At 45.1% G+C, this 25618-nt stretch overlaps 1 protein-coding gene across 2 annotated transcripts; it reads left to right on the top strand.

The window, feature by feature from the left end:
* TMCO1 (transmembrane and coiled-coil domains 1) lies at window positions 1-24682 on the top strand. Of its 2 annotated transcripts, XR_009462429.1 has the most exons (8): window positions 1-133; window positions 3410-3487; window positions 7908-7967; window positions 9704-9750; window positions 10433-10500; window positions 15013-15157; window positions 19786-20052; window positions 24168-24254. XR_009462429.1 is itself a non-coding variant. In XM_006272931.4 (7 exons), the coding sequence occupies exons 1-7, from the start codon at window positions 64-66 to the stop codon at window positions 24264-24266; spliced, it is 567 nt and encodes a 188-aa protein (XP_006272993.1). In that variant the 5' UTR covers window positions 7-63; the 3' UTR covers window positions 24267-24682. The 2 variants fall into 2 exon arrangements, 1 of the variants encoding a protein (XP_006272993.1); XM_006272931.4 differs by lacking the exon at window positions 19786-20052 and having other exon boundaries at window positions 7-133; window positions 24168-24682.
* The last annotated feature ends 936 nt before the right edge of the window (window positions 24683-25618 follow it).

Raw genomic sequence — 25618 nt, 5'->3', positions numbered from 1 at the left:
CGGCTACGGCGCGGCATGTGAGTGTCCGTTTCCGGCCGGGGCGTCTTCCGGGTTCGGGGCACCATGAGCACCATGTTCGCCGACACGCTCCTCATCGTCTTCATCTCTGTGTGCACCGCGCTGCTGGCCGAGGGTGAGCGCGCTGCGCCGGGCCCTCCGTGCCGCGGCGCCCGCTGCTGCTCTGGCTCCGCGTTCCCCGGCTCTTTCCCGTCTCCGCTCCAGCAGGCCGGCGGGGCCCGGCGCCGAGCGGGAGTCAGGGCGCGTGACTAAGGCCGCTGCTACGTGTTACACTTACTGGGCCATTCGTGGGTCAGTTGTGCAGTAAATGCAGGCAGGTCACACGTGCAGATTACCATAAAAAGGACTGTTTGGCTATCCAAAGAGCCAACCAGCTGTAAAGTTAGTGCTTGAAAACGTGTAACAAGTCTAGAGCTGGCTTCTGTCCTGGTTTCATTGGAATGTGTAGCAGGTCCCCGGGGTGGAAAGGACGAGGTCCGAATACGTCACACCTTTTCAGGGACGCACAAGGCAGCAAGCGGGTGTTCCCTAGAGCAGCATTTCTCAACCTGTGGGTTATGACACACAAGTGCATCACAAGAATGTATGAAAGGGTGGCAGACAAACTTTTTAAAGTGGATTCTTCTTTAAAGGAGACATACCTGGGAAACTGTGGCTCTTCCCTTGCAGGCTGGTGGGGTTCCAGCCTGTGAGGTCTTGCTTAGGGCCCCCCATGTCCCACAGATATGGGGGGGGGGGGAGAGGGGCAGTAGGTCAGGAGTGTGGGGCATCAGCAGGGCCAGGGGGCTGTTTTCTACCTAATCTATTTACTGAGTTGGGGCTGGTCACTGATGTTTGCAGATGGGTCTTGGTACAAAAAAGGTTGAGAATCACTGCCCTAGATGCTCTGAGAGCCAGGGAACCAAGGCAAAGGATAGGTCCATTACGAAATGGGGAAGAAGCGTTCACAATAACAAAGACAGAGAAAGCAGAATTCAGTGTTTTCCTTGCTTCGCTCTTCCCACAGAAAGATAAATTGTGACCATACAGAATAAAAGTTAGTAAGAAGAAAGCTTGCATCCCAAAATAGGGAAAGAACAACATAAACACTCCTTAAGTAAATTTAGATGTGTTCAAGCCTGAAGAAATTCACTCTGTGTTTTGTAAGGAACTATTTGCAGTAAGCTGTGATCACTTTAGCAGCTGTTTTTGAAAACTCATGAAGGGATAGGAGTGTCCCAGAAAACTGGAGAAGAATGAATATAGTATCTGCCTCTTGAAAAAGATGTGGAAGATCTAGATCACTGAGTCCAGTTTAGATTGCTGGAGAGATTCTGGAACACATTGTCAGTCAATACATTTACAAATAGAGAGAAGATAAGATGACAGTATGCTGTGTCAAACACAGGTTGTGTCAAACTAATACTTTTTTTTGTGACTGGGTAACCGGTCTCGTGGATAAGTAGGATGCAGAAAATGTGATGCCTCTTATCTTCAGTAAGGCTTTTAAGACTTTCATGTAACATTCTCATAAGCAAACTGGGGGGATTCTGGTATAGATGGAATTGCTGTAGTGTGAGTGCACAGCTGTTTGAAAAAAATCACTATCAGAGTAGTTATCACTGGTTCACTATCAAACTGGGAAGATGTTTGATGTGGAGTCTGACAAGGGTTTGTCCTGCGTCCAGTTTTCAGTATTTTCATGTACGATTTGGAGGCTGGAATAGGACTACTCCTGTGCAATTTGAAAATGACAGGATGCAGGTGGGGGAATTGCAAGTATCTGGGAGGACAGGATCAGAATTCAAAATGACCCTGACAAATTGAAAAGATAGTTTAAAAATGGCAGGGTAGAATTAAATAAAAAGACTTCAAGTGGGGAAAAAGAAATCAAATGTACAAATGCAGAATGAGAAATAACTATCTTGTCTGAAGTATGACAGTAAAAGCTCTGTAAAATAGATTTCAAGATGAAATGAGTCAATATTGTGATGCATTTGCAAAAAAGGGGACTCTCATTTTGGACTGTATAAACAGGAGAATCCTATGTCCACACTTTGTTCTAAGAAAAGCATAGAGAAATGAAAGTTCAGAGGAAAACAATGTCAAGAGGTTTAGAAAACATAAGAGGACAGTTTTAAGGAACTGGGTTTCTCTTAATCTGGAGAGAAGAAAGGGTGGAATATAAATCTTCCAAAACGTAAAAGGTCACTATAGAAGAGGACTATGAGCAATTGTTCTACATAGGCTCTGGAGGAAGGAGAAAAGGAAGTTAATTTCATGTTAATATTAAGAAAAAAAACCCCTTTATAATAGTTTTGGTGAAGGACTGGAGCAGGTTGCCTATAAGTTGTGGAATCTCCTTTCTGGGAGGCATTAAGAGTACTTCAGACCAGTGGTGCTCAACCCATCTGCCCCTGCATGTTGAATGAGTAGCATGGGATCAGACCACGGGCTGGATCCTGTGCGTAGAGTTGGTTTGCAGGCTGGATACAGCGCAGGGTTGGTCTGTAGGTGTGACTTGGCGTGCCAGACCAGCCCTATGCACTAGATCCAGCTTCAGAGCTATCCTGCATGCTGACCCAGACCCTACACAGCAGATCCAGCTGTAAAACACCCCTGCATGCTGGTTCATGAGCCTGTCATTTGGTCCATGGGGCTCCCCATGACTGTTTAGGATTGCTGGGAGGTCTAGAAATTTGGCATCAGGGGAATAGTGTCATCACCCAGAGCTGTGGCAGTTAATACTGCCATCACTTCCCTGCCCCTCACAAAATTCCAGATCCGTAGGGATCTCCACAAGCTAGATCTGGCCCACAGGCCATGCCCCCCTGCTTTAGACAAATACCTGCAAGGTATGGCATAAGTATGATTGATTGTACAAGGTGCAAGGGGTAGGCTGGATGATCTGAGATCTCTTCCCTACATTTCTATATTTCTGTGCCCTAGAATTTATAATTATTTGTGTTGGTGTATTGTGAGGGAACTCTTAGCCTGTTTCAGTACTCCTTTTTGCAGTGAAAAGTGAAAACAGGAAATAAGAAGTTGCACACAACTCCCTGCTCCAAAAATGTAGAATTGAAAACAGGAGACGGGTGAATGTGGAGAGTCCGGGGAATATGGATAGATGGGGAGCAGAAAAAAAAGAGAGACTGTCTCAGTCAGCAGGATTGCCAGCAGTTTCACTGTGCCATCAGCTTAACTTTTAAGTTTTTGAAGGCATCGTAGCCAATGAAAGCTTAAAGGAGAACAGCTGAGTGGCTCCATGGTGGTTTACAGGATTCTATTTTACCCCATCGCAGTGTGCTTTTCATAGACTTCACCAAGTCATTGCAAATGTAACAGTCATTTGTATTTGTCTTGAGAGCATTTAACCTTCCTACTGATTTTGTGTGATTTTTTTTTTTTTCAGGTATAACATGGGTGCTAGTTTACAGAACAGACAAATACAAAAGACTAAAAGCTGAAGTGGAAAAACAGAGCAAAAAATGTAAGTGCTTTTTAAATCAATAATATGCTGCTGCTTATTTGCTCATCCTGTCCTGCTTCAGGAGCTTTCACATTAGGGTCTTCTTTCTGCAAGATGTTCCTGGTGTCCTTTTTGCTTCTAGGATTCTTCGCTTCACCCTAGAGTTCTTGGGAACCTAACAGCATGGGCAGTGTAGTTCTTTTCTGAGGGGAGGTAAACATCTTGATTCAGTTGAGACCAACATACAGAATTTGCACCAGTGTAAATGAAAAACCTGTTTTTAAATGGTTTGGAGAAGGCAGGATGGAGTGGCACCTTACAGATGCTTTGATTAATAGCCTCTGATGAAGTAAGCTATTGGTAGTGAAAGCTTACGCCTGCCTGAATTACTTAGTCTAGAAGGTGCCATTCTACCCTGCCTTCTGCCTGTCTTTAGACTAACATTGCTAAATACCTTTGTCTGCAAATGGATTCTAGTTATTCTGGTGCATCTTCTTTATCTAGAGTGGACTTGAAGGAACTAGGAAATGAATGGAGAGGTGACTCCAGTGCAGTAAGAGGGGGAAAGGAAATGAGTGATGGAAATGGAGGGGAGAAGAGAGCAAAGAATCATAAGACACAAAATAGAAGTTAATGGTGGGGAGCCAAAGCACTGAGTTAAGTGAGCTGAGCTTTCAAGCTTGGCCTATACATACTCCTATGCTAGTTCCCTCAGTAAGGGCTTGCTTCCACAGTGGATCTACTGCAGAATTCACACTCTGCCTTGCTTTGCAGAACCTTTCCTTTGTAGACAAAATCCTAGAGAAAGCAGAGTAGCCATGGATGAAATACGGTTCATGTCTGCCCCATGAGTGTTTTACAGGTGTGGAAAGGCAAAATGGGGACACAGATTAATCTAACAAAACTGTGTTTTTTGCTGGTATTGTTTATTCCAGGCCTCCCCTGTGTGAAGTAAGCCTTCAGTGGGCAGACCTGTTGATGTAACTGTCAAAACTAGGGGCTTCTCTTGCATTTCTATGGGGTTGCAGCTCTTTAGACCCCAGCTGATGGAGTTCTCCTGGCAGAAGTCTAGAGGGAGGGCATAGGCCCAGGACTGCAAGTTACCAAAGTAACTGTTATTCCAGCAGAAGATGAATGGTAATGTTTTAGGCAGTGGACAGATGTATAATTAAATGTTATTAAAGATGGGCCAGGGAGCAGTGATTTGCTGCTCAGAATGAATCATATGTCTGCTGAACTACTGTAACCATTTTGTCTGGCTGGTCTTACACTGGTATAAATGGAGTTAAACTGCTGTAATTTATACCTGTATAGGAACAGACAGATGAAAAATTTACATTGAATCAGTGAGGACTTTAGGTAAACAAATAGAATTATTTTGTTTCTCTGCACCGGTACTGGCTTGGATGCTGTGAGATAGGTAAGAAACTGGTATGAACTAATCTCTGATTACTCGAAAGTCTTAGAAAGACTTACAATATATCAAGGTTATCTCAAAGCTGTAGTAAAGTTGGGACACGCACGCAGGTGGAAACTAGTTGCTAATTTTGTAGTTATGATATCTAGAGGGAAATATGAGAACAAAATGCATGAGGTAAAATTTCAGAGTTGATTAGTGTTTGTTACAGATTATCTATGCATCCATTTAAAAAAGAACACTTGTGTGTTCCTAGCCAGGCAGTAGCCACTCTTGAATAGAGAATCTGTAAGATAGACTGCCCCGCCACTATTAATCTCCATATCCATACCAGGAAAAACCACACTGAAGATTAGTAAGTGCTCCTGCCAGAGTCTTATCAATCTCTTGTGGCTTGAGAAAACAAGTTGGACTTGCAGTATGTCTTAAAGGTAGAAAAAGTTGGCTATTATAATGCCTTCCTGAATCTTTCTCCATAAACATACTTGTGCTAAATGGCACAAGCCTGCCTCGGAACTGATCGTGCAGAGGTTGCAAGGTGTAAGTCTGGTAATGTGGCAGTGGTAAAGTTGCATGATCTTGGGGCATGGCTGCAATGACAACTTCAGTAGAAATAGTATTGTTCAGGGCTTTATATTCTCCCCATGGCCTTGCTGAGCAAACTTGCATAAGCTCCTGGCCTGTTCACCGGAGGAATAGTTGTTTTATGGATTAGTACACTTCACTTTTAACCCCTTCAGTACATTAGGAGCAGATGAATACATGTGCCTGGGTTGGTACTAGGGGTGCACCAATAGAAATTTTGGGGGCAAATATCGATAGCCGATTTTTAAGGAGGCATATCAGCCGATACTGATCCAATTTCCAATACAGCTATGTGCAGCTGGTAAGTCCATTGTGGTGGATGGGGAGGGGGGAGGGAAGGGTTGGAGGGGGCAGATCAAGGCCCCCTGCAGTGAGGGAGGGAGGGGATGGGGGCAGGTGCTGCTCCACCATGACAGGGCAGCATGTGGGATGGAGCTTATTGCGGGTGGGGGAGGGCAGCTCTTGCTGCTGCATACACCCCAGGAGGCCTGGGGGGTGTTGCCACTGGGATCTGTGTGCGGTGGGCTGCTGCTGTGGGCTGGAGCCAGGGTTGCGCTGAGCTCTTCTTGGAGGGGGCGGGTCTCAGAGCGAGGAGAGGGGCTGCAGCCACCCCCAAATTTTGCTGTAGCCCTGCTCCCAGTGCTGCTGCTGCTCACCTGATGCAGCCCCAGTTCTTCCTGGTGTGGGGATGGGGATGGGGCGTTGAGCTGGGGCTGTGCTGGGTGCACGGTGGTGGCAGCACTGGGATCAAGGCTCTGTCCCCTGCCCCGTCCTGGCTGGGCAGCCCCTTCCAACTCCCTCCTTCACCGCAGGGGTCCTTGATCTGCACCCTCCCCACATCCCTTCCCTCCCCCCTCCTCTTCTACCACAGTGGACTTACCAGCTGCATGCAGCTGTCTACGCTGCAGGGGTCTGCTCTTAGCTGCCTGCGTGCTGCGCTGTGGCTGCATGCATGCAGAGGCATTTATTGGCGAAATTATCAGTCCCATCAGGACAATTTCCGACGCAGCCAATTTTCTTTATCTCTGTACTGATCTGATATTGGACCAATGTATCAGTGCACCTCTAGTTGGTACTTCTTTGCAATACTGTATGATTGGCTTACAGGTTGCAACATTGTTTTCTGCTGCATGCCAACCCACCCTTCCAGTATTACAGATTTTTTGCCTCAGCTATCACCTGAATTAATGATTCTGACATTAAAATGGAGTTGATGTCTGAAATGTAAGTGAGATTTAAGTGAAATGTAAGTGAGAAATCTTTGGTGCCTAGGCTTCTAAAGCTGATTCTATAGAGCCAACCAGTGTCAATAATGGGGTTTATTGGTAAAGTAAAAATGCTAAGATATGCAAGGAACATGTATGTGATTCAAAATGGGCCCTTATTGCTCATTAGGCTACACCCCATGCTTTCATCAACCTATCTTAATATAGCAAAGTTGGCTAGATAAGCCTTAAACTAAAACTTGGCTTTTGCTTTCTGAGAATGTTGGGCAATTTGAATGCCTTCAAATTGTAGAGTTTTTCACCAAAGCTTTGGGATGTCTTTATATATGGATCAAGGGCAATAAGTTCCCTAAAATTTGACTAAATACATGTCCAAAACCTATATGCTACAATTACAATTCCATTTGTAGTTTGAAAAGCACAGTTGCTGGGTCACAGCATAAACTCATCAGGTCAGCTCTCAGCTTTGTGAACATCTGTTGACTTTGCCTGCAGCAATACTGCATGCTGCTTGCAGATGTCTGTGGAGTCTCCTGTCTAGGCTGGCTTTGTGGTGGCTGTCGTAACTAAATTTAGACTTGCCATTTATTGGATGCTGGGGGGGGGGGGGGGTGTACTTTAAGATTTTGGAAATGTTTCTGTCCTAATTGGAAGATGAACAAGAATGGAGCAGGTTGTGCCAGACTGCTGGGGCAGCACTTCAGCTGGGAATGCCTGCCTACAAAAAGGGGATATCAAAGAACACAGGCCACCCTGTATTCTACTTCCCACTGTAGATGGCTGGGGTCAGAGCTTACCTTGTAAAGCTCTTTTCATCACACTTGCTGAATCAAAAGTACAACTCATTATGACAAATCAGCCAAGGCTGTCGGAGCCAAAATGGTACTTGATCACTTGGTTAACAGTGTAATGAGCTTGTCTCTGGTCAGCTTTAAAGTCTGGGGTTTTGAAATTTCCCTGTCCCTCATCTAGGATCTGTGCTCACAATAGCTTCCTGGTCTTCACAGTCCTACTAACCACTAATGATAATTAGGTTATGTGATAGGTTAGATACTAACTACTACGGTGTCAGTATCGGCTTGCTTCCTTTCTCTTCCTGCCTCTATTCTTTTGGAGGTTTTGGTTGTATTTCCATCTGGGAAAGGAAAACAGTCAGTAACTTAATTCCATTGGTTATGTGAAAGTGATTCAGTGTTTTCCTTGCACTTTGCAGTGGAGAAGAAGAAGGAAACAATAACTGAATCAGCAGGCCGACAGCAAAAAAAGAAAATAGGTAAGAACTGTAGGAGATGTGTGATACTCCAGAAATGAAGATGGAGTATTGGCAAGACTGTGGTTTTGTTGTGGCAGTTATGGACATCTCAGAAACTGCACTTGGAAAAAACTGAAATCTTGTAAAATTGTATCTAATTTAGTAAATCATTTTATGTAGTTTAATTTACCCTACCCCGCATTGTGCATTCAGGTGGGAGATTGCATTGCCTGATAAGGAGTATAGTTCAGCCAGAGGTGTTCTCCTCTAAAAATGTGTCCAGTAACACTCTCAAACTGTAGCTTATGTGAGACAACACACCTCTGTAGGAAAATGAACTTGTAGGTTATTGCTCAGTTGTGAGGTTTGGCAGTGTACTGAAAACTACATGAGTTAGTAACTGTTCTGTAGTTGCTATTTAGCCCACAGTTCTGCTGTGAAATTCATTAATAATTATTGTACTAAAATTGTAGCATTATTCATAAGCATTCAATATAGGTGTTGCTATTATTTTACTTAACACTTTCCATTACAGCCCCCTGTATTTAAGAACTTTAGCACTTAAAAGACTCCCTTGGTGTAGCTACCCCACAAAAGAGCCATGCTGTAGAAGTCTTTTGTTCTGATGCTTTAGGGCAAAAATACCCACTGTGCTTGCACAGCCCATTTTCTCCAGGGTCTCTTCTTTCTTGCCCCTTCAACTTTTCTTGGTCTTTCCATCCATATTAAAGCTCCATATTCCCTGCTTGCCTAGACTGCTCTTCTAGATCTTTGTGGTATATCTGAGTGGAGCAAAGCTGGTAAGGGGATGTGGCATCAGAAGTAGATATGACAAAACATCATTGTTCCATTGGGTAATCTTGGCGTAACTTAAGGCAGCTCTTCTGAACAAGGGTAGCAAATAACTCCTCTAAAATTTTGATGTGGCCCATTTGTTGCATTATCAGATTCCAAAGCTTGGAGTTTGTGGTATCTTTCCTGGAAGGTTAAACAGTGTTCCAAAAAAAAAAAAAGAAGAAAATTCCAAAATGTTTTCTGTAACATGTTAATAGTGCATGTTTTACTTAAATATTCCAGAGAAAATTTAGGTGGAAGGTAGAGCTGATGGCACCTTACAGACTGAGTAGATCAGAGAGACATGAGCTTCTGTGGGCAACAAGCTGCTTTGTCAGATGCTAGAAATGGTGACAGAGAATGTAGTTCTTCTGTGAGGAGTTCTTGAGATGTTTCTGGAGTCCAATTCATTAAGCATGAACAGTAGGATTTTAATCATATGTAAGAGCAGCTCTCGGAGTAATTTAAAATTTGAAGTTGCCGTTAACACCTCCATGATAAAATCCTTGTTAACATAGTACATCTGTGGTTGGGACTGTTCCCGTAAATAATCTAATTAGGTTGACACTCCGTGAGATATGCAATACAGAGGTAATATTTATAGTTATGTTCATATATTGTGGGACCTTTTGTCTGAATCGGCAGTCTTGAAATTCTGCACATTGCCTTCAGAAGGGCTCAAGGTTTGACTCTAGCCTTCCCATGATTTTTTTTTTTAATGCCTGCTCTGCTGCATGTTGCTCTGATTGCCCGAAGCCAATTGTTCTTGAGTCTGTAATGTCTGCATACAGAGGCAGACTAGACTGTCTTAGAGCTGCTGTTGGCTTAAAGAGCAGGAAACCTGAGCTTTCTTGGAAGTGAAACCTCTCTGGTTTTTGGATTGGCGCGGCCTACAGTAACCTCTGTTCTTCATTACTTTTCAGAGAGGCAAGAAGAAAAACTGAAAAACAACAATAGGGACTTGTCTATGGTAAGAAAACTGTGAATTAAGGGCAGTTCCCAATTCCAAGAGCTGTAGGATGATTAATTGCCATCCAATGGAGTACAGATGGCCACTGTTCATAATTGCATGTCTGTATGGGTTGTACCTCTAACAACTGTGGGCTTTTGCATGGCCCATAGAATTCTGCACTAATTACCCCACTAAACCTGATGCATTCACTGCTTCCCACCTCTACTTCTTCATGGTGATTCCAGAATAGAATTGGTATTCATGACTTCCCTTTGTTCACCCAACTTTTCAGGTAAGCCCCAGGTTTTATTATTTTTTACCACAGTGCTGGCTATGCAGCCTCCTGCTTACCATAGATTTGATCACCTCTTGGTTAACAGGGTAATTTGAGTTCTTCCTTTTTCCCATAAGCCCTAAATGGTAGCTTTTTGCAACTAGATGTCTCTAATGACTGCTCACAATCTTAGGAGATGCCTTTACTTCTCAGAGAAGTTTTTTCTGATCTCACAGATACACTGAAAGGCTGAGATGAAGGATTGCTTTTTCTTCAGATCCTGAGGATGCTGCACTAAACCTTTTCTTGAGAAATTAAGCCCATGTTTCCTAACTGTGGGACTTCTCCCTTTTTAAAAAATGTCTAATCTTATTTCTCCCTCTGTAAACTGTTGGTAATGGATAGCTTTGACCTTTCTGGTTGCAGGTTCGAATGAAGTCCATGTTTGCAATTGGCTTTTGCTTTACTGCCCTGATGGGAATGTTCAACTCCATGTAAGTATCAACTCTTAGGGTCTTTAAAAAAAAAGCCTTTAAAGTAAACATGTTATCCTTTTTTTCTAATTTCTGCCTAGCTCCAAGATGGAGCTTTGCATGTAATTCTTCTCTCCAGGCCACATTTGCCAGCAATTTTAGTATGCTTGTTGCTCTAGAAAACATGAGCAGGATGAATTTCACTAGTTCAGAGTGGCCCAGCAGACATCAGATGGACTACGGTCACCTTGGGGCCATATCAGCTTCTCTGCAGGGTGGCTGAGGTGCCCAGGAAGTATTGTACCAGTTGCTTTACAGCTTTCTATGGGGATACAAGATGGGCTTTATCATTTCAAGATTTTGAAGGAAAATAATTGAAGACCTACAGGAGGGATGAAATGCTGCTTCATTTTAATCCTATCCTGCTGCAAGCTAAACTGGGTGAGACCTGTGTAGTACTTGATTGCAATAATTGCCCAACTCTATCGTTTTCTTATTTCTGAGCATCAATGTGCTGTTCAAATGTTTTAGCACCCCTTACGTATGGGCAGTTTCCCTGGATCCAGATAGTCCCATATTGGAAAAAATGACCTGGAATCAGAATTTATTTAAGGAAAAAAATAGTTCCAGCCCTCATGGTTACAGAAGAGCCTTGAATGTGAGCTCAGTCTTGAAACATGAATAGTATTCCAGAAGCTGCAAACAGCCCGAAACACTAGCTTTGAGATGCAAATAGATCAGTTGACTGCTAAATCTGTAGCCTAAAGAATAGAGGGCAATAGATAATTAAAGAAGTCATCAGTAAAAAAAACATCCAGGGAATAAGCTTATGCTGCATCCCCAAGCTGACTTTTGTTCCTTCTTGGGCACCCAAACATCCACCTTACTTACGAACAACCTCTTCGATGCAGAAGCCATTGTTCCCACAGTTCTATCTGAAGCAAAGTAATTAAAACGTGGGGCTAATTTAATAATGCCATTGCCATTGTGTTAATTCCATTATTCATTCTCTTAGTTACTTTAGTAGAACCTCAATTTCTAACTGGTCTGAAGAACTATTGGATATCCACCAGAGTGGTACAGACACAAGGAACCTTCTTGTGAAATTTGGTTCTAGTTTGTGAGATGTACTGGGCCTTGAGTCATCCCCATTTTAAGTGAAGCTGTGGGAGAGAAGAGATGCATCTTAAATGACTTGTCCAAGGTCGCATAGCAACTTCGTGACAGAATCCTAAGGCCTTGACTTAAGCTGTGCTTGAACCCATTACACACATCTTCCTGCTTCTCTCTTCTCTTACCTGCAGTAAATGGTACTTCATTTTCTGTGCCAGTGCTGACCCTTGGGCTCTCACAGTGAGGACTGTAACTTGTGGGATGTTCAAAGAACCACACTGAAAAAAAGTACTGTAGGAATGTACATGGGCGATTGGTGCCTCCTTACTCTAGGGCTCCCCCAGTGGCCAATTGCTGACTGGAGGTGGGGGAGCTCCCCCAGCCATTGATCGCTGACCTGGGGTGGAGGGCCTCCCCCAGCGGCCAATCACCGACCCCAGAAGTGCCACCGGAGCTTCTCAGGGGGCCACTGGCCAGTGCTCCCCATTCTCCGGCCAGTGAGGGCCAATTTCAGGGGGGGCATGTGCCCCCTCTATGCATTGCCTATGGGAATGTAGGTTAATTTAAAACTCTCTTAAAAAGGAGTTGATGTAGGCTGGTTAGTGTTCAGACTTTTTCATACATCTAGATAGTGTCAGATTATTTGCTTTGTACATTCTTATTTTTAATAGCTCAGTGCTAGAGCTAACTGTACATTTTTCTTGGTAGGACTACAAAACTACTGTTTCCCCCTTCCATCACCCCAGGGAAGACAACACTGGTTGATTCCCATCCATAGTGCTAATGCTACCAGTCAGGGGGTTGGCTTGTAGTACATTAATTGATTATTAATCATTCTGTCCCTCTCTGCTTGTTTGCTTGTGTCTTATCACCTCCCCCATATCACCATGCTGCCAGCTACAACTCCTTATTGGTTGTAGTGGCTTCTGCCACTGTCATCTTTTGTGCTTCTAATAATGCCCTTTGCTCAACACCCTTTATGATGTGATCCATAAATCCACTCTCCTTACCTGGCCATGGCACTTCCTAAGCTGCAAGTCAGCCCAGATGCCTATGCAAAGCTCTAGGAGACACTATACTTTTGGGAAGAGAGGGATGTAACTTCAGGGCAGGAACTCATCCCATAGTTGATAATGCCTGTCATATTATGGGTACTGTGGTACAAATGAGAGGAAATCTTCAATTTTTCCCTCTCCTAGTGTCCTGCTGCAGGTGAAATGTAGCCCAGTTGTGTGTATGCTAAAGTCTAGGCATAAATTCCAGCATCTAGAAAAGTTCTGCCAAGGACAGTCCTTTGTTGTGAGTTGGTTATAGGGCAATTTCAGCCTTGTTGCAGATTCAGGGACAGAATCAAGCCTATCATCCACTGACATAAAGGGGTGCAGTCTGCCCCTGCAGATTCTGTTGGGGTTTTTTTTGTGCTTGTACATCTGCATGAAGATGGCTTCAGATTTCTCTGCCATCAAATTTTAAAAGAAACACATTCCCTTAAAATGACTAGTTTAAACACAAAGGCACAAACTGACATAACATGCTGGTTTGCGGAGAGCATTGTTAAGTCATTTTATATAGGAGGACTCCAAGTCATGAGAGAGGTCACTGTTACTTAGCCTTCTTCATAGGTGTTCTGGATAAAGCAGCAGAAAGCAGAAAAAGACAGTAATTTGCACTTGGAAATGTCACCCCTGCCTCACTACTCCACCTTTCTCCCCTCTGCTTGAGACCAGGAGCTCAGCTTTACAGCTTTAGCTATCTTACAGCTTTATGGACGATAGCGATAGGGGTTCACTTGAACAGAGCATGGTATTTATACCTTCAGACATGTGCTACGTAGGCTGGGCTGGTTCCCTATGTGATAATTAATGCATATAAGAAATTCCATGGCCAAGTATTCGACTCCTCCAGAAAGCTCAGCAGGCAGTGTATTCAGAAAGCTGTACTTACTATGGTAACTAGCTACTCTTTGCTATTGAACATGGGATATGTAACAGTCCAGGGATGGGAGGGACGAGTATCAGGAAAGTTGGATTAAATGCTAAGAGTTGGGTTAAATATCACATTGAAGAGCAGCAGCTGAGTGGACAGTCATACAGAATAATCTCTTTGCAAGTTGTTGACTAGGAGTAAGGAGATCTACAGTTGCATATAGACCGGGGATCCTGACAGATGGGATGTGTGTTGAAGAAGTTTGCTGTGCTCTTTGATGCTGTCCTGCTACTAGCATCTCATTCTAGCCAATTCTGAATCCCCCCAGCTTTGCACTTTTCACCACTAGCTGATAATGTTCTCATTATAGCTTTTAAAACTTAGGTTATCTGCTTGAAGAGAGAGTAAGAACCTCAGCATACCACCTCTGAGATGCACTTCATTCTCACAGTGGCAATAACACATAATTCTAAAACACTAGGGGCCATTACCAGGAGATAAACATCCTTTCCTAGTCCTTCTGCCAAACCGCTTGTAGAATGTAAGCAAAATTGGCATGTGTTAAGGCCATAGCTGTGTGAATGCATCTCCACAGGAAAGAGTGCTCATTTAGGAGCTCTTGAAACCAAAAACACCTGTTAGAAAATCAGTGCACGAGGAGAAAATAACTTCAAATTTAGCACATGCTGATGAAGTATGATGCACATGTTTCCGCCTGAGGTAGGCTGGGTTGTCTGATTTGGGAGGGGTGTACAGCAACAGATTCTTGGCAGTCTAGCCACATTAAACTTTGCCTAGCTTTTTGGAATGTGGAATTGAAAACTTTCCAAAGAATGGAGTTTCAGAGGCATCTAGGAATATACTGTTTCCCCTGCTTCTGTAGGCTCTCTCCAAGACACTCTCACATATCCCTTTTGGTAACTGGCACACATAACAACTCTGGTAAAAGTAAAAAGTTGTTTTTTGGTTTGCTTTTGGCTGTGCCTCCATTTTCAAGATGCAAAATTTCATCAATTTACAGTAACTGCACTACAGTTGGCTGGTAGTTGTCCAGCTGTTGAGTTAAATGCTAGCATCTTTCTGGAGACAAATCTGCTTGATTTGGGTTTTAATAGCAGAAGTTGATACCTGAGGGTTTTGATTGCTAAATAAATCTATGATTTGCAAAGCCTTGGCTGGTTGAGCTGCAGTCCAGTCACTTATAAATCTACCTCCAGGAGGCACTATTTCTTTGTCATTCTAAAGCAACTTCTGACAGGCCTGCCTAGTCCATCAGATGGCTGATTGGCTGGCTGCTGTAATGCCAACCCTGTGGACATTGTGCATGCATTAGTCCTGTCTGTTAGTCTTTTTGGTTTGGTGTATATGGTGGTGGGTTTTGTCTTGGTAACCTTTTCCATTTAAGGTACTCATTCTGGTGTTCCAGTGTGAAGCCCTTCCCTAGACTGGGATATGTGATTGCCATCTCAAATCAAGTCCTCTGTTCTCTTTCAGATTTGATGGACGAGTGGTTGCAAAACTCCCCTTTATCCCTCTCTCCTACATTCAGGGTTTGTCCCACCGCAACCTGCTGGGGGAGGATTACACTGATTGCTCCTTCATCTTCCTTTATATACTCTGCACTATGTCTATCCGGCAGGTGAGTGTGCTGCACTGCTTCCTGTGAGTGAGGAATGGGTAAAGCTTTTTTCTATCACCTAGTAAGAAGTAGCAAGTGACTACAAGTGATCAGATTAGTGCTTATTGTGTCTTTGACCTTGAGTTGTTTGAGAGTTTTCATATTGGCCTCCAGTTGCTGTGGACTTTACCTAACAAGAAAATGTGGTTCAGGGAAGGGTAATATCATATGAAGTCTTATCGCACCCCATGAGGAGCACTTCGGGACACTTGAACCGAGCCAGAGAAAGTTGCTTAAGCCATAGTATCGCTTCTGTCCTAGGACCTTTGCAGATTGACAGGATCTGCCTTCAGCAGCAGACAGGGTGCAGACTTCACTGACTTCCAGGCCTGGAAAGGAAAAGGACTTATTAAAACATACCTCTGCAGTAATGTCAGAAAGGAAAAATACTTCCATTTTACATTTACTGTAAGATGTCTGAGTGCCCTAAAAGGCCAATCTGCATCCAAAATACAGCTAAAAATGAACAGTCTTGGGTCAAACCTGCATTTTGCTTGAGGTGCCTTATTCTGGCATTACCCTCTCTGGTGAGCTGAAAACATGCCTTTCCCATTAGAGTATAGTCTGTTCCCAGTTGGAGATGGATGGAGTCAATGCGCAAGGATGGTGGCTGTTGGGAAAAGTCATGCTAGACAATGTCAGGAGGGCACCATCCTGGACTGTGAATCCTCCACAAGCCCTTGCAGCCCCTTCAGGCACAAGGAGAAACATCAGTTTTGAAAATGGGAAGCGTTTCTTTGTGGTTTGGAAAACCCTGTGCTGCCTAAGGTGCTGATGCCAGCATTTCAGCAGCTGTGAGGCACTGAGGCAGGACTATGGGTGAAAAAGCAGTTAAACTGACAAAGAGCTGTGAGGTGTGACTGTAAGTATGAAGTGTTGGCAAAGACTGGTGGGGCTCAAAATGCTTTTGGAAATATATTTTGCTTGTCAGATTTCCTCTTGGGAATGAGGAGAGGTTAATAGATGATAGGGTTGGGTTGATATTGATGCACTTAGCTGCAAATAAACTGTCTGCTTCTCTATATTTATCTTTCCTCTTGCTTTGATTCACTTCCTGAATGCTTGCTGCTTATTTTTCCTTGACCTGCAGATCTCTTGCTTTTCCTGTGGAAGTGCCAAGGGACTTAGCCTTAAGCAGGTCAACAAAGGAAATGACTTGTGCCAGCTTCTGACAGAGGGGTCAGAATGGCCTTGGTGATGTGGCTTAATAATAGAAGGAAAGTTCCTTTATCCTTGAAACTCCTGTTAATGAATCCGGTTCTTGCCATTCTTTCCATAGCAAGAACCTGCATTGGATCCGATGTGCATCCAGTCCTACCCAGAGAAACAAGGCAAACAGGTTGGCTAAAGCCAGTACCTCCACAGACTCTTGTTACATGCTGCCAGCCATTGCAGTTCTCATCCAGTGTTTTTTTCCCAGCCCCAAACTGGGGCAGCAAGCACTGTGCTGAAAAGATTGAGTGGCTTGTTTAGGTTCTTTTGTAGTTTCTCTTTCATCCCCTGGGAGGCTTTTAGGCTGTTTCCTGCACTGATGGTCTAGCACAGGTGTTGGCAACGTTTTGGGGCCTGGAGAAGTAGGAGTGGAAAATGCTTCAACCTTAACTTGTAAGATGTTGGCTTGCCAGGCATGGGCACCTGGGGAGCCACAAGGAGTCCAATCCTTGTTGTAGCAGTGCAGCCTCGGCTCCTTCCCCAAGGAATGTGTGCCAAGCAAAATGCCTTGGCATGCCATGAGCTGGCATGCATGCTGCGGGTTGCCACCTCCTGGTTTAGCAGATAGCACAGTACAGTGGGGGAACTCTCTTTGCCATCAAACTGTTACACTGTAGATCTGTGCCTTTCTGTTTTGAAATCCATGTATTATTTGCTTGCAGCCCCTGGAGACTGTGAGCTATCAGAGCAAAACTAAACTGCGCTGACTGTAAGGCTGCTCTGCAGTAATAGGGTAATTTGGGGATTTTAGCTGCTAAACATCCCAAGGTGGCTGCTTTTTTTTTTTTTGTCCCCAAGAAAAATCCTTTTGTTAACTTCAGTCCTGTGCATTTCTGGCTTCTTGATTTGAAACAGTAGTAGAAGAATGAAATGAGTGGCTAGGAACAAAAAAGCTTTTATGAGAGGCGTTGAGGTGGTTGGCCCTGAACAAGCCTTCAGTATAAAATTACAGGAAGGGTCTTTCCTAAAGAAGGTGAATCCCTGCTAGCTTGTTGGGAATGCCTATGGCTTCCACACTGCCTTGGAGAGATGGTGTTTCAACTCAGTATCTTCTTAGGTTGCAGACTGTTAAGCCTATTTCTATCTTTGTAGAGCTGACATACTTGCATACTGTTCCCAGCACTGCATTAAGAGGTACCTGTTCCATTTTATATTCTAACATACATTGCTGAGCTGTATATAACATAGTTGAGTGCATTTGCTTTGTACATCTCAAAACAGATTGCACAGCTGTGTAAGTGTTGTTATCACAACCTTGTAGAGGGGAAAATGAAGCCTTGAAGGTGAAGGGGCTTGCTAGGGATTTGGCATTAGTTTGTGCTAGGAAAAGCAGTAGAATGTGTGAGACCCTGACAAAGCAGCTTGCCTCTTCTTTTAGGGGAGACTGTTAGCTTTGAACTAGGCCACCTTTTCAATTAGTGATGTTTGGAGATGGCTGCAAGGTGGGGCTGCCCTCATGCCTAATAGTGGGCTTCTGGGAGCTGCCTACTTTAATCTGCTAGGGTTGTTTCTGGCTTTATCACTATTAAAAGAAGCTTCAAATCACTACAGTACTTGGGAGTACCTATGGCTGGGAGGGGCATGGGAATTGGAGGAAGTAGAGAGATGGTTACCAAAGGTACCATGGGTATGTTTTCATGCTCAGGATCTTGGTGTTAGAGATGAGTTTCATAACCCAAGAAGACTCATTATGTACATTAAAGAAAATACTGGCAGGGTCAGGTCTTGAAGACCCTTGCTATTCCAGAGGAATGGAGAAGGGGTGGGGTAGGGAGGGTTTCTGGTGCCACTTCTGTGCAGCAGGTGAGAAGAGCAGCACTGCTCAAGGAGAGGACCAGGCAACAAGTAGAGAATCTGGTGAGTGTCTTCTCTGTTAAGGAGCTTCTCAGCTGAAGTTGTGACTGCACCCTGAAAGGAAGAAAACTGGGGAGACCAGGGTAGAAGGATCCTTGAATGTCCAGGGTAGCAGTGGCCTTGATAGGGACCTTCCAAAGATGTGGGGTCCCTGGAATTGACTGATTGGGAAGAAGTACAGTATCTCCCAGGTTCTTATGGGGGATATGTGGCAAAGAATGCTAGAGTTTGAACTCTGCTAGGTTTAACAGAAACACTGTTTTTGTGGAGTGGGCTGATCAAGTGTTGCAAATTCAAACAGACATTAGTTTGTGGTGGGGAGGGTGAGTAACAGCATAAGAATTCTTCACTGAAGTCTGTAGGATAATAGTCTTCAGGCACGTGGATGGTGATAAACACTTCAAGCACTGGCTGGAATCCTTGTTGTCTGTGACCTGGGGCCAACATCTCCTGAAGTATCCAACTTGCCATGAGTAACTTCCTTTGCGCTGTTCCCATCTCCCTTTGGCACGTAAATCCTGTCCGTAGTTCCTTCTGCCTTCCTGTTTGGAGAGAGGAGTCCTGCTGGGAGAGGCCTTTTAATGGTCCTTGAGCTGCTCTATCTGCTGGGAAAGTCTGCTGCTGAAATCAGTGTGATGAGGAATGTCAGGTTTACATCCTCTACTTCCCTCATCCCTTACCCAAGCAGTAAGAGCCTTCACCTGTACTGTTTGTGTGGAAACTAATAAACCTTTATTGCTCAGATGTTTGCCAGTTCTTAATTTCCTTTTCACACAAGCCTGAGCTGCAGATTAGGCCTTTTCACTCCAAGAGTGCTTTGTATGGGAGAGGGAGCCAGCTATTATTACCTTTGCAGACAGGGAAAGGAGAGAGAGAGAGTGAACTTTCCCACACATGGTCCTGATGATTGGGTAGGGAGCCCAGTTGTTGCCTCCTTTCTCTGAAGCCTCTTCAGGGTTTCAAGTAGAAGGCAGAAATGGCATCTGTTCTCTGGGCTATGCTTGTGAAGTGGAGAGAATTCAAAGAAACATAGACAGGCCAGTGGCTGTATTGCATGAACATGCAGTATCGTTCCTGGCTGCTGCCATGAGTGCTTCCCCATGGAGTCTTTCTTGCAGACCAAGCTTTTCTGTTCTGTGTTGTGGACACCCATTTGATCAGGCAGTCTGCATCCCTGGCTCCAACATCAGTGTTCAGGACCATCTTAGTTCTCAAGGTTGTTTGGTGAAAGCCATTTTGCATTTAGCATGCTGTTAGGTTCATTCCAGTTACGGAAAGAAGACTGGAAACTGGGAGTGAAGAAACCTTGGCTAGAGTAAACTAATTGTCAACTCAGTAAGCTCAGGTTTGCCTGCCTAAATGCCTGTTAGCACTCATCATCCCCACTCCCAGCAAAGTGTCTGAGCAGCTAGAACAGTGGTTCTCAACCTTTTTGATGCAAAACCACCTCAGAAAATGTCAACTCATAGTTTTCACCCATGTTTTGACAATGGAAAAATAATAGAGCAATTTTTCTGTTGCAGAGAATTTGGAAAGATGACAACAGGTCAGAATGTTTCTGACACTATGGATTCTGTTTGAAATCTCCCAGTTTGTCTTGTGAATCATGTTTGCACACCTAGCAGTGCTAACATTACACGCCACCCTGCAGCATCCTCTAATTGGGAATCAGAGCTAGGACATATGGGGTCAGTGCTGATGTTGACAAGAGTCAGGACACTGTACTACTTGGCTAAAAAGCTTGGCTCTTGACCTGTCATGCCTTTGATGCTTCAACCCCAGGATCCCAGGTAACTGTCAATGTATTCTGATTGTGAATCTGTAGCACCCCCTACTGTTATCTCTTTTAATAAAGCAGAGGCTTGTCAATCTCTTGTGCAGGGAGCTTGGTGAGAAGCAAACCACAAGAGGGAGCTTCTCTCAGCTAAATATCATTATTGTCTCTGTCCAGATACCTTGCTGCTAAGGTGACATAACACTTCTAAATGTGCCCCTTGTCCAGCTTTTGCCCCACCAAAGGATACGATTCAGGGGCTGTTGGTCTGCTTAAGGGGTCCTCAGCGTGTTGACTGTTAGTTAAAATACACAGTAGTTTACTTGTATTGCATTAAAAGTGCTTGTCATTAACAGGTGGTACAAAACTGATGATGTTCCCTTTCACCCTTTCCCCTCTCGTTCCACCCACTTCCTTTTCTTGTTGCTTATAACCAAAGGTCCTGGTTTTCTCTGATTTAAAAAAAAAAAATCCCCAATTTTCGGTTAAATAAAAGTAACCCTAAATCCACGTTTTTCCGTGATTAAAATGAAACACCACTAATATATAGACATATGTAGTGGTGTTTCAGTTTAATTATGGAAAAATGTGGATTTGGGGTTACTTTTTTTTTTAAACTGAAATTGGGGATTTTTTAAAATTGGAGAAAACCAGGACCTCTGCTTATAACATATTCATTTGTTTCTGGGCTGAACTTTTCTTTGAAGAGTCTTTGTCTCAAAGCAACTCCTAATTTTGGTGCGCAGAGTTGAGTTAGTAGCTCTGGTAGTGTGGTGGGGGATTCCCCATGAGTTTCATTTCTCAGCAGAAAAAGTCAGAATCTATCAGGTTCCTACCTGACAGACTTCTGAAAAGGCTCATCCCTCCTCCCAGCAGTCAGAGTTTCCTGAGCAGCTGGAATACATGGGGCTGAGCCATGGTATGGATGGGGGTGGGGGTGGGGATAGGGGAGGTTATGCAATCCTTTTGTTCTGTCTTGTTCTGTGCATGTTCAGGCATTCCTGTTTCTCCTTCGCTGCACTGAGGCAGCCCTTTGCTTCAGTCCATGCGCCTACCACAATCTGGTGTTGTGACTAAAGAAATTGAGTAGCTTTTCTTTAACAATGCTTTGCATAAAACCTTGAAACTTGGAGTTTTGCTGTAGGTCTTAAATGAATTTGTGGACGTAGTTTCTTGATACATTTTTTTCACCCTTCATGTTCCACAGACATGAGTGTGTTTGCATTGAACCAGGGTTTTCAAATACTTAAATGCAGCAGACAAGCAGAAATGCAGAAGAGGAAATTTCTTGTTACTAGGTTTCCATTTCTGCACTTTTTTTTCTTGTTTACATTACCCTGTTCCTGTCTGTGTCCTTAGTTCATACCCAGATTTCTGGTTTGAACCCAACAGCTTTTTCTGGTTGCCAAGTCACTGCCCCAGTTCTGATTGTGTTATGGACCTTTTCTTTCTGGTTTGCAGATCCTTAGGTGTGAGGAGACCTTCTCTTGACACTGGTTTCAGGAATGTGAAACAGTAAAGCAGGTCTGCTATTGTGCCTCTGAGCAGACACCTACATGTGCCTTAAAGTGGAATTGTAAAGAGAGTTTTGAAAGCTTAATGCATAGAAAACAAAATGTGCAATACCTACGGTCAGCAGCGAGAATCCTGTCCCTGCCCACTGGTTTAATGGGTTATACAGCTGAAGAGGGAACTGAACTGCAGTCCTAAATTGAAATGTTCCTTTAGCAATGAGAAGTTTGGTAGGGAAACACACTTCAGATTTGAGTGTTGCATAAGCAGACTTGACTGGCTGAGTTATATTGTTTCCTGGCCTTTTTGCCTGAATACAGGTATATCACACACCTTAAGCCAGGGGTGGGCAATTGTTTCGGCTGGAGGGCCACTTAATGAGTTTTGCTGAGCTGTTAAGGGCTGCAGTGTTAGCCCCACCCTTTGACAGGCCCCTGTGGTGACAGAGGGGCTGGGGCAGGGGCAGATGCTGCACAGCTGGGGCGGGATGGAGCCGTGGCTTGTCGAGCGGGGCATGGCTCTTGCTGTTGCGCACATCTCTAGGGGAGGCATGGAGGGCATGTACCCTGCAGATCTGTGCATGGTGTGAGGGCAGGCTGCTCACTGCACAGTCAGGGTCAGAGGCTGCCAGCCTCTTCCCGGCAGGGGGGTGTGGGCCCAGGCTGCGCTTGGGCGGGGCAGGTGCTGGCAGTGCTGAGAGGTGGGTTTACGGGGGGGGGAGGGGATACAGCCACCCCAAAATTTGCTGTAGCCCCCCACTCCTAGTGCTGCCATCACCTGCCCCAAGTGCAGCCTGGGCCCATGCCCCCCTGCCAGAAAGAGACTGGCGCAACCTCCGACCCTGAGCACGCAGTGGCAGTCCGCCCTCGTGCTGCACACAAATCGGGGTGTGCTCTGTGGCAGGAGTCACCCCCCCTCCCTCCTAGATGAGCTGCAGCTATGTCCTGTGGTCACCCCAGCTGTGCAGCTCCTGCCCCAGCCCCACTCCCTTCCCTCACTGCAGAGGCCTCAATCTGCCTCCCCCCTTCCCCCTTCTCCTTCTCCCTCACAGACTTACTGGCCAGACACTGCTCTTCACACTGCCAGGCTGCACTCCTGGCTGCTGCGGCTGCATGCATGCACATGGCACTCATTGGCGACCTTATCAGCCACATCAACCAAAAAAGGCTGATTGCCAGTAAAGTCAATTTTTCTTTTATCGGTTCCAATACAATATGGACCAGTGTATCAGTGCACCTCTAACTAAAAGTTAAACACCTACTATAACTTATTTTAATTTTATTACAAAAATTTTTTTTGTTGTGTTTGTGTACTGTATATAGAGATGATTGCAGAATAACTCAAAATCTTACTCTATGTTGTGTGTGGGGGTGTATGGGGTTGGAGGTGGATGTGTGTGTATGGTGGGGTGTGGAGTTTGTGAGGGGGTGTGGCTGTGTGTGGGAGGTCACATATGTTGAGGTAGGTGTATACGTGGGGGGGTTGTGGGGGCAGAGTGTGGGTTTGTGGGGTGTGAGGGAGGGTGGAGGGGTATGGGGGCCCCTACACACTCCCTCCTTCCCCCCCCCAGTGCACAGCGCCCACTGCCAGCAGCAGCAGGCAGGGGCACTCATAGCCTGTGCAGGCGCTGCCACCTGGTGACGCATGACTCCAGCCAGTGCTGCACATGGTGGCAAGGAGTGCAGCCAGACTGGCTCCCCTTTATCATGTGGTGCTCCCTGCGGTGCATCTGCAGCTCCCCGTGCCATCAAGGGAAGCCCTGTGCGATAGACCCAGCTGCCTTCCTTGCCCCCTGCTATGCAGGTCCTGGGACTCTGGGGGAAGTGGAGGGGGAGCCCTGCCCCCTGCTTCTCAGTGGAGTCCCGAGACCTGCACGACGGGGGTGGGGAAGGCAGCTGGCTCCATCATGCAGGGCTTCCCCCAGTGGTGTGCCAGTGCTGGAAGCTGCATGTGCACCACGGGGAGCCCTGCACAATAGAGGCAGGCTGGCCTGGCTAGAGTGGCAGCGCTTGCACAGACCCTGAACACTTGCCACCTGCTGCTGCCACCAGCAGCAGGGGCTTTGTGCCACGGGGGGGGGGGGGAGTCCCCACAATTCCCCACCCTCCCTCACACCCACACCCTGCCTACTCCACTCTCCTGCCAGTCCCATGCTCTGTGCTCCCGCCCAGCTACAGCTCCCCCTCCCTCCCCGCTTGCTGCCTCCCTACCTGTTGCTTGGAGCGAATGCTGCAGCAGAGAGATGGACCTGCTGGATGCCAGGGAAGCCAAGCAGGTCCCCCGGCAGCTGCAGCAATGGCAGCAGCAGCCCTTCCCAGAAGCTGTGCTGGCTGGGCCTAGTCCTTCTGTGGACAAGGGTGGGAGCCAGGCAAGGGGGCTGGGTGAGGTACAGTCGGTGGGTGCCCGTGGGCCAGATGAAATTGCCTGGTAGGACAGATCTGGTCCATGGGCCATATTTTGCCTGCCCCTGCCTTAAGTAAACGATGTGGGAAGATGGTGGGAAATCTCTGGTGTTGTTAATGAGTGTTGCCACTGTTCAGCCAGCTCTTTCAATCATATGACATTTTAGTAATATACATCTCTCTCTCTCTCTCTCTCTCTCTCTGCCCATTTACACAGAACATTCAGAAGATGCTTGGCCTTGCTCCTTCTCGAGCTGCCACAAAGCAGGCAGGGGGCTTCCTTGGCCCCCCTCCTCAGGCTGGGAAATTCTCTTAAAGGGCAGTTACGCAACTCACTGCAGTTCCTGTTGATCTCAACATCTAAACCAGACTGCCTTCGGTTTGTAACAAGATCAGATTCCACAGCTTGCTTTCTATGCAGCCAGAGTAACCTTTTGGATAGTTACTAGAACCACAGAAGCGTCTTGTACATCTGGAGTATTCTACAGACAGCTGCTTTTGACTATCAGCTTTGAATCAAGGGTCCGGGCAGATGTTTGTTTTGTGTGTCTGAGAAATAAATGGTTTGGGGATGGTGCGTTTTAAAATATAGTCACCTAGTCCTGTTACAGGAGCAGTGGACCGACTTTGCTTTAATAAAAGGCCTGCAAGAAACACAAGACTTTTTTGAATCTATAAATATGGAAGCTAACTCAGGATGATCAGAAATTAAAATAAACATCCTGGAAAGTTCTGGCTAGTTGTATTACAATAATGTCCCCATTCTGTTATGCGTTGTAGCCGGTCTGTCTGTTTTGAGTCCTTATGTGGGATTAATAGGTATGTTTAGTTCACAGTAATGCGGGGAGAATATGCAGAGTTTGGGCTGGAGTAGGTTTCCTCATTGGTCACAATTCCTGAAGGTGCAGTAAGCCAAACCACAGTGTCATGCTGCAGTTGGAGGTTTCTGGTATTGTGCCATTGAATATTCATTCACTCCATGGTTGCCCTGACTTGTTCAGGCTGGCACTGGTTCTTGTAGTGTTACAGTGCCTGCACTCCAGCTGCCTGCTGAGTTGGAATCTATTCAGTTTTAATCCTATCTTAAAACAAACTTGGCCTTTAAACTTACCTTGAGTGAGCTATTATTACATAACCTGATTTGTATGCTAGTGCTACCAACTGTGAATGTATCTGTTAGTGCCTTGGGGTTTGTTTGCACACATGGGGGAAGGCTGCTGTGCCACTTACTGCACTTCTGAACTAAGTGATGATCAGTTTGCATGTCTTGAAGGCTTCTAACTTCAGTCACCTTAGTCTTCAGATCTTGGTTCATTTCCTATGTTCCTTTTACATGGTTAAGTAGTTATCTTGTTTAGTTTTAAGAACTAGAGCTCAGTTTGCTGGGGGGTGAGGCAGATGGCAGAGGATAGACTTGAACATTGACCTGGAAGATACACTTTTTATCAGGTTGCAAAAAAATAGTTCCTGAATTGCTGAGAGGTGGAATGGCCTGAAGTAACATCGTTGCTGCACTGATGTGCCACACACACCCTAATTAAGAGAGGGGAGCACCTTGCACATACCTTGAACATTCCTCTTGTGTGTTTCATTGTAGTAATCTGTATGCTAACTGACCTACACTTGGTTACATAGTGTTGGTTCAAGTGAGATTTAAGATGGACAATA

The sequence above is a fragment of the Alligator mississippiensis genome, chromosome 5, assembly GCF_030867095.1.
Source record: "Alligator mississippiensis isolate rAllMis1 chromosome 5, rAllMis1, whole genome shotgun sequence".
In the NCBI taxonomy this organism is placed as follows: domain Eukaryota; kingdom Metazoa; phylum Chordata; order Crocodylia; family Alligatoridae; genus Alligator; species Alligator mississippiensis.
The sequence above is the reverse complement of the archived record's forward strand: the minus strand, read 5'-3'. Positions and strand labels throughout refer to the sequence as shown.

Excerpts from the sequence above, each read along its gene's own strand:
- TMCO1 (XM_006272931.4), top strand. The coding sequence starts at position 64 with ATGAGCACCATGTTCGCCGACACGCTCCTCATCGTCTTCATCTCTGTG. Across the intron at positions 134-3,409 it reads CACCGCGCTGCTGGCCGAGG|GTATAACATGGGTGCTAGTT; the intron begins GTGAGCGCGCTG and ends TTTTTTTTTCAG. Across the intron at positions 15,158-24,167 it reads GCACTATGTCTATCCGGCAG|AACATTCAGAAGATGCTTGG; the intron begins GTGAGTGTGCTG and ends CCATTTACACAG.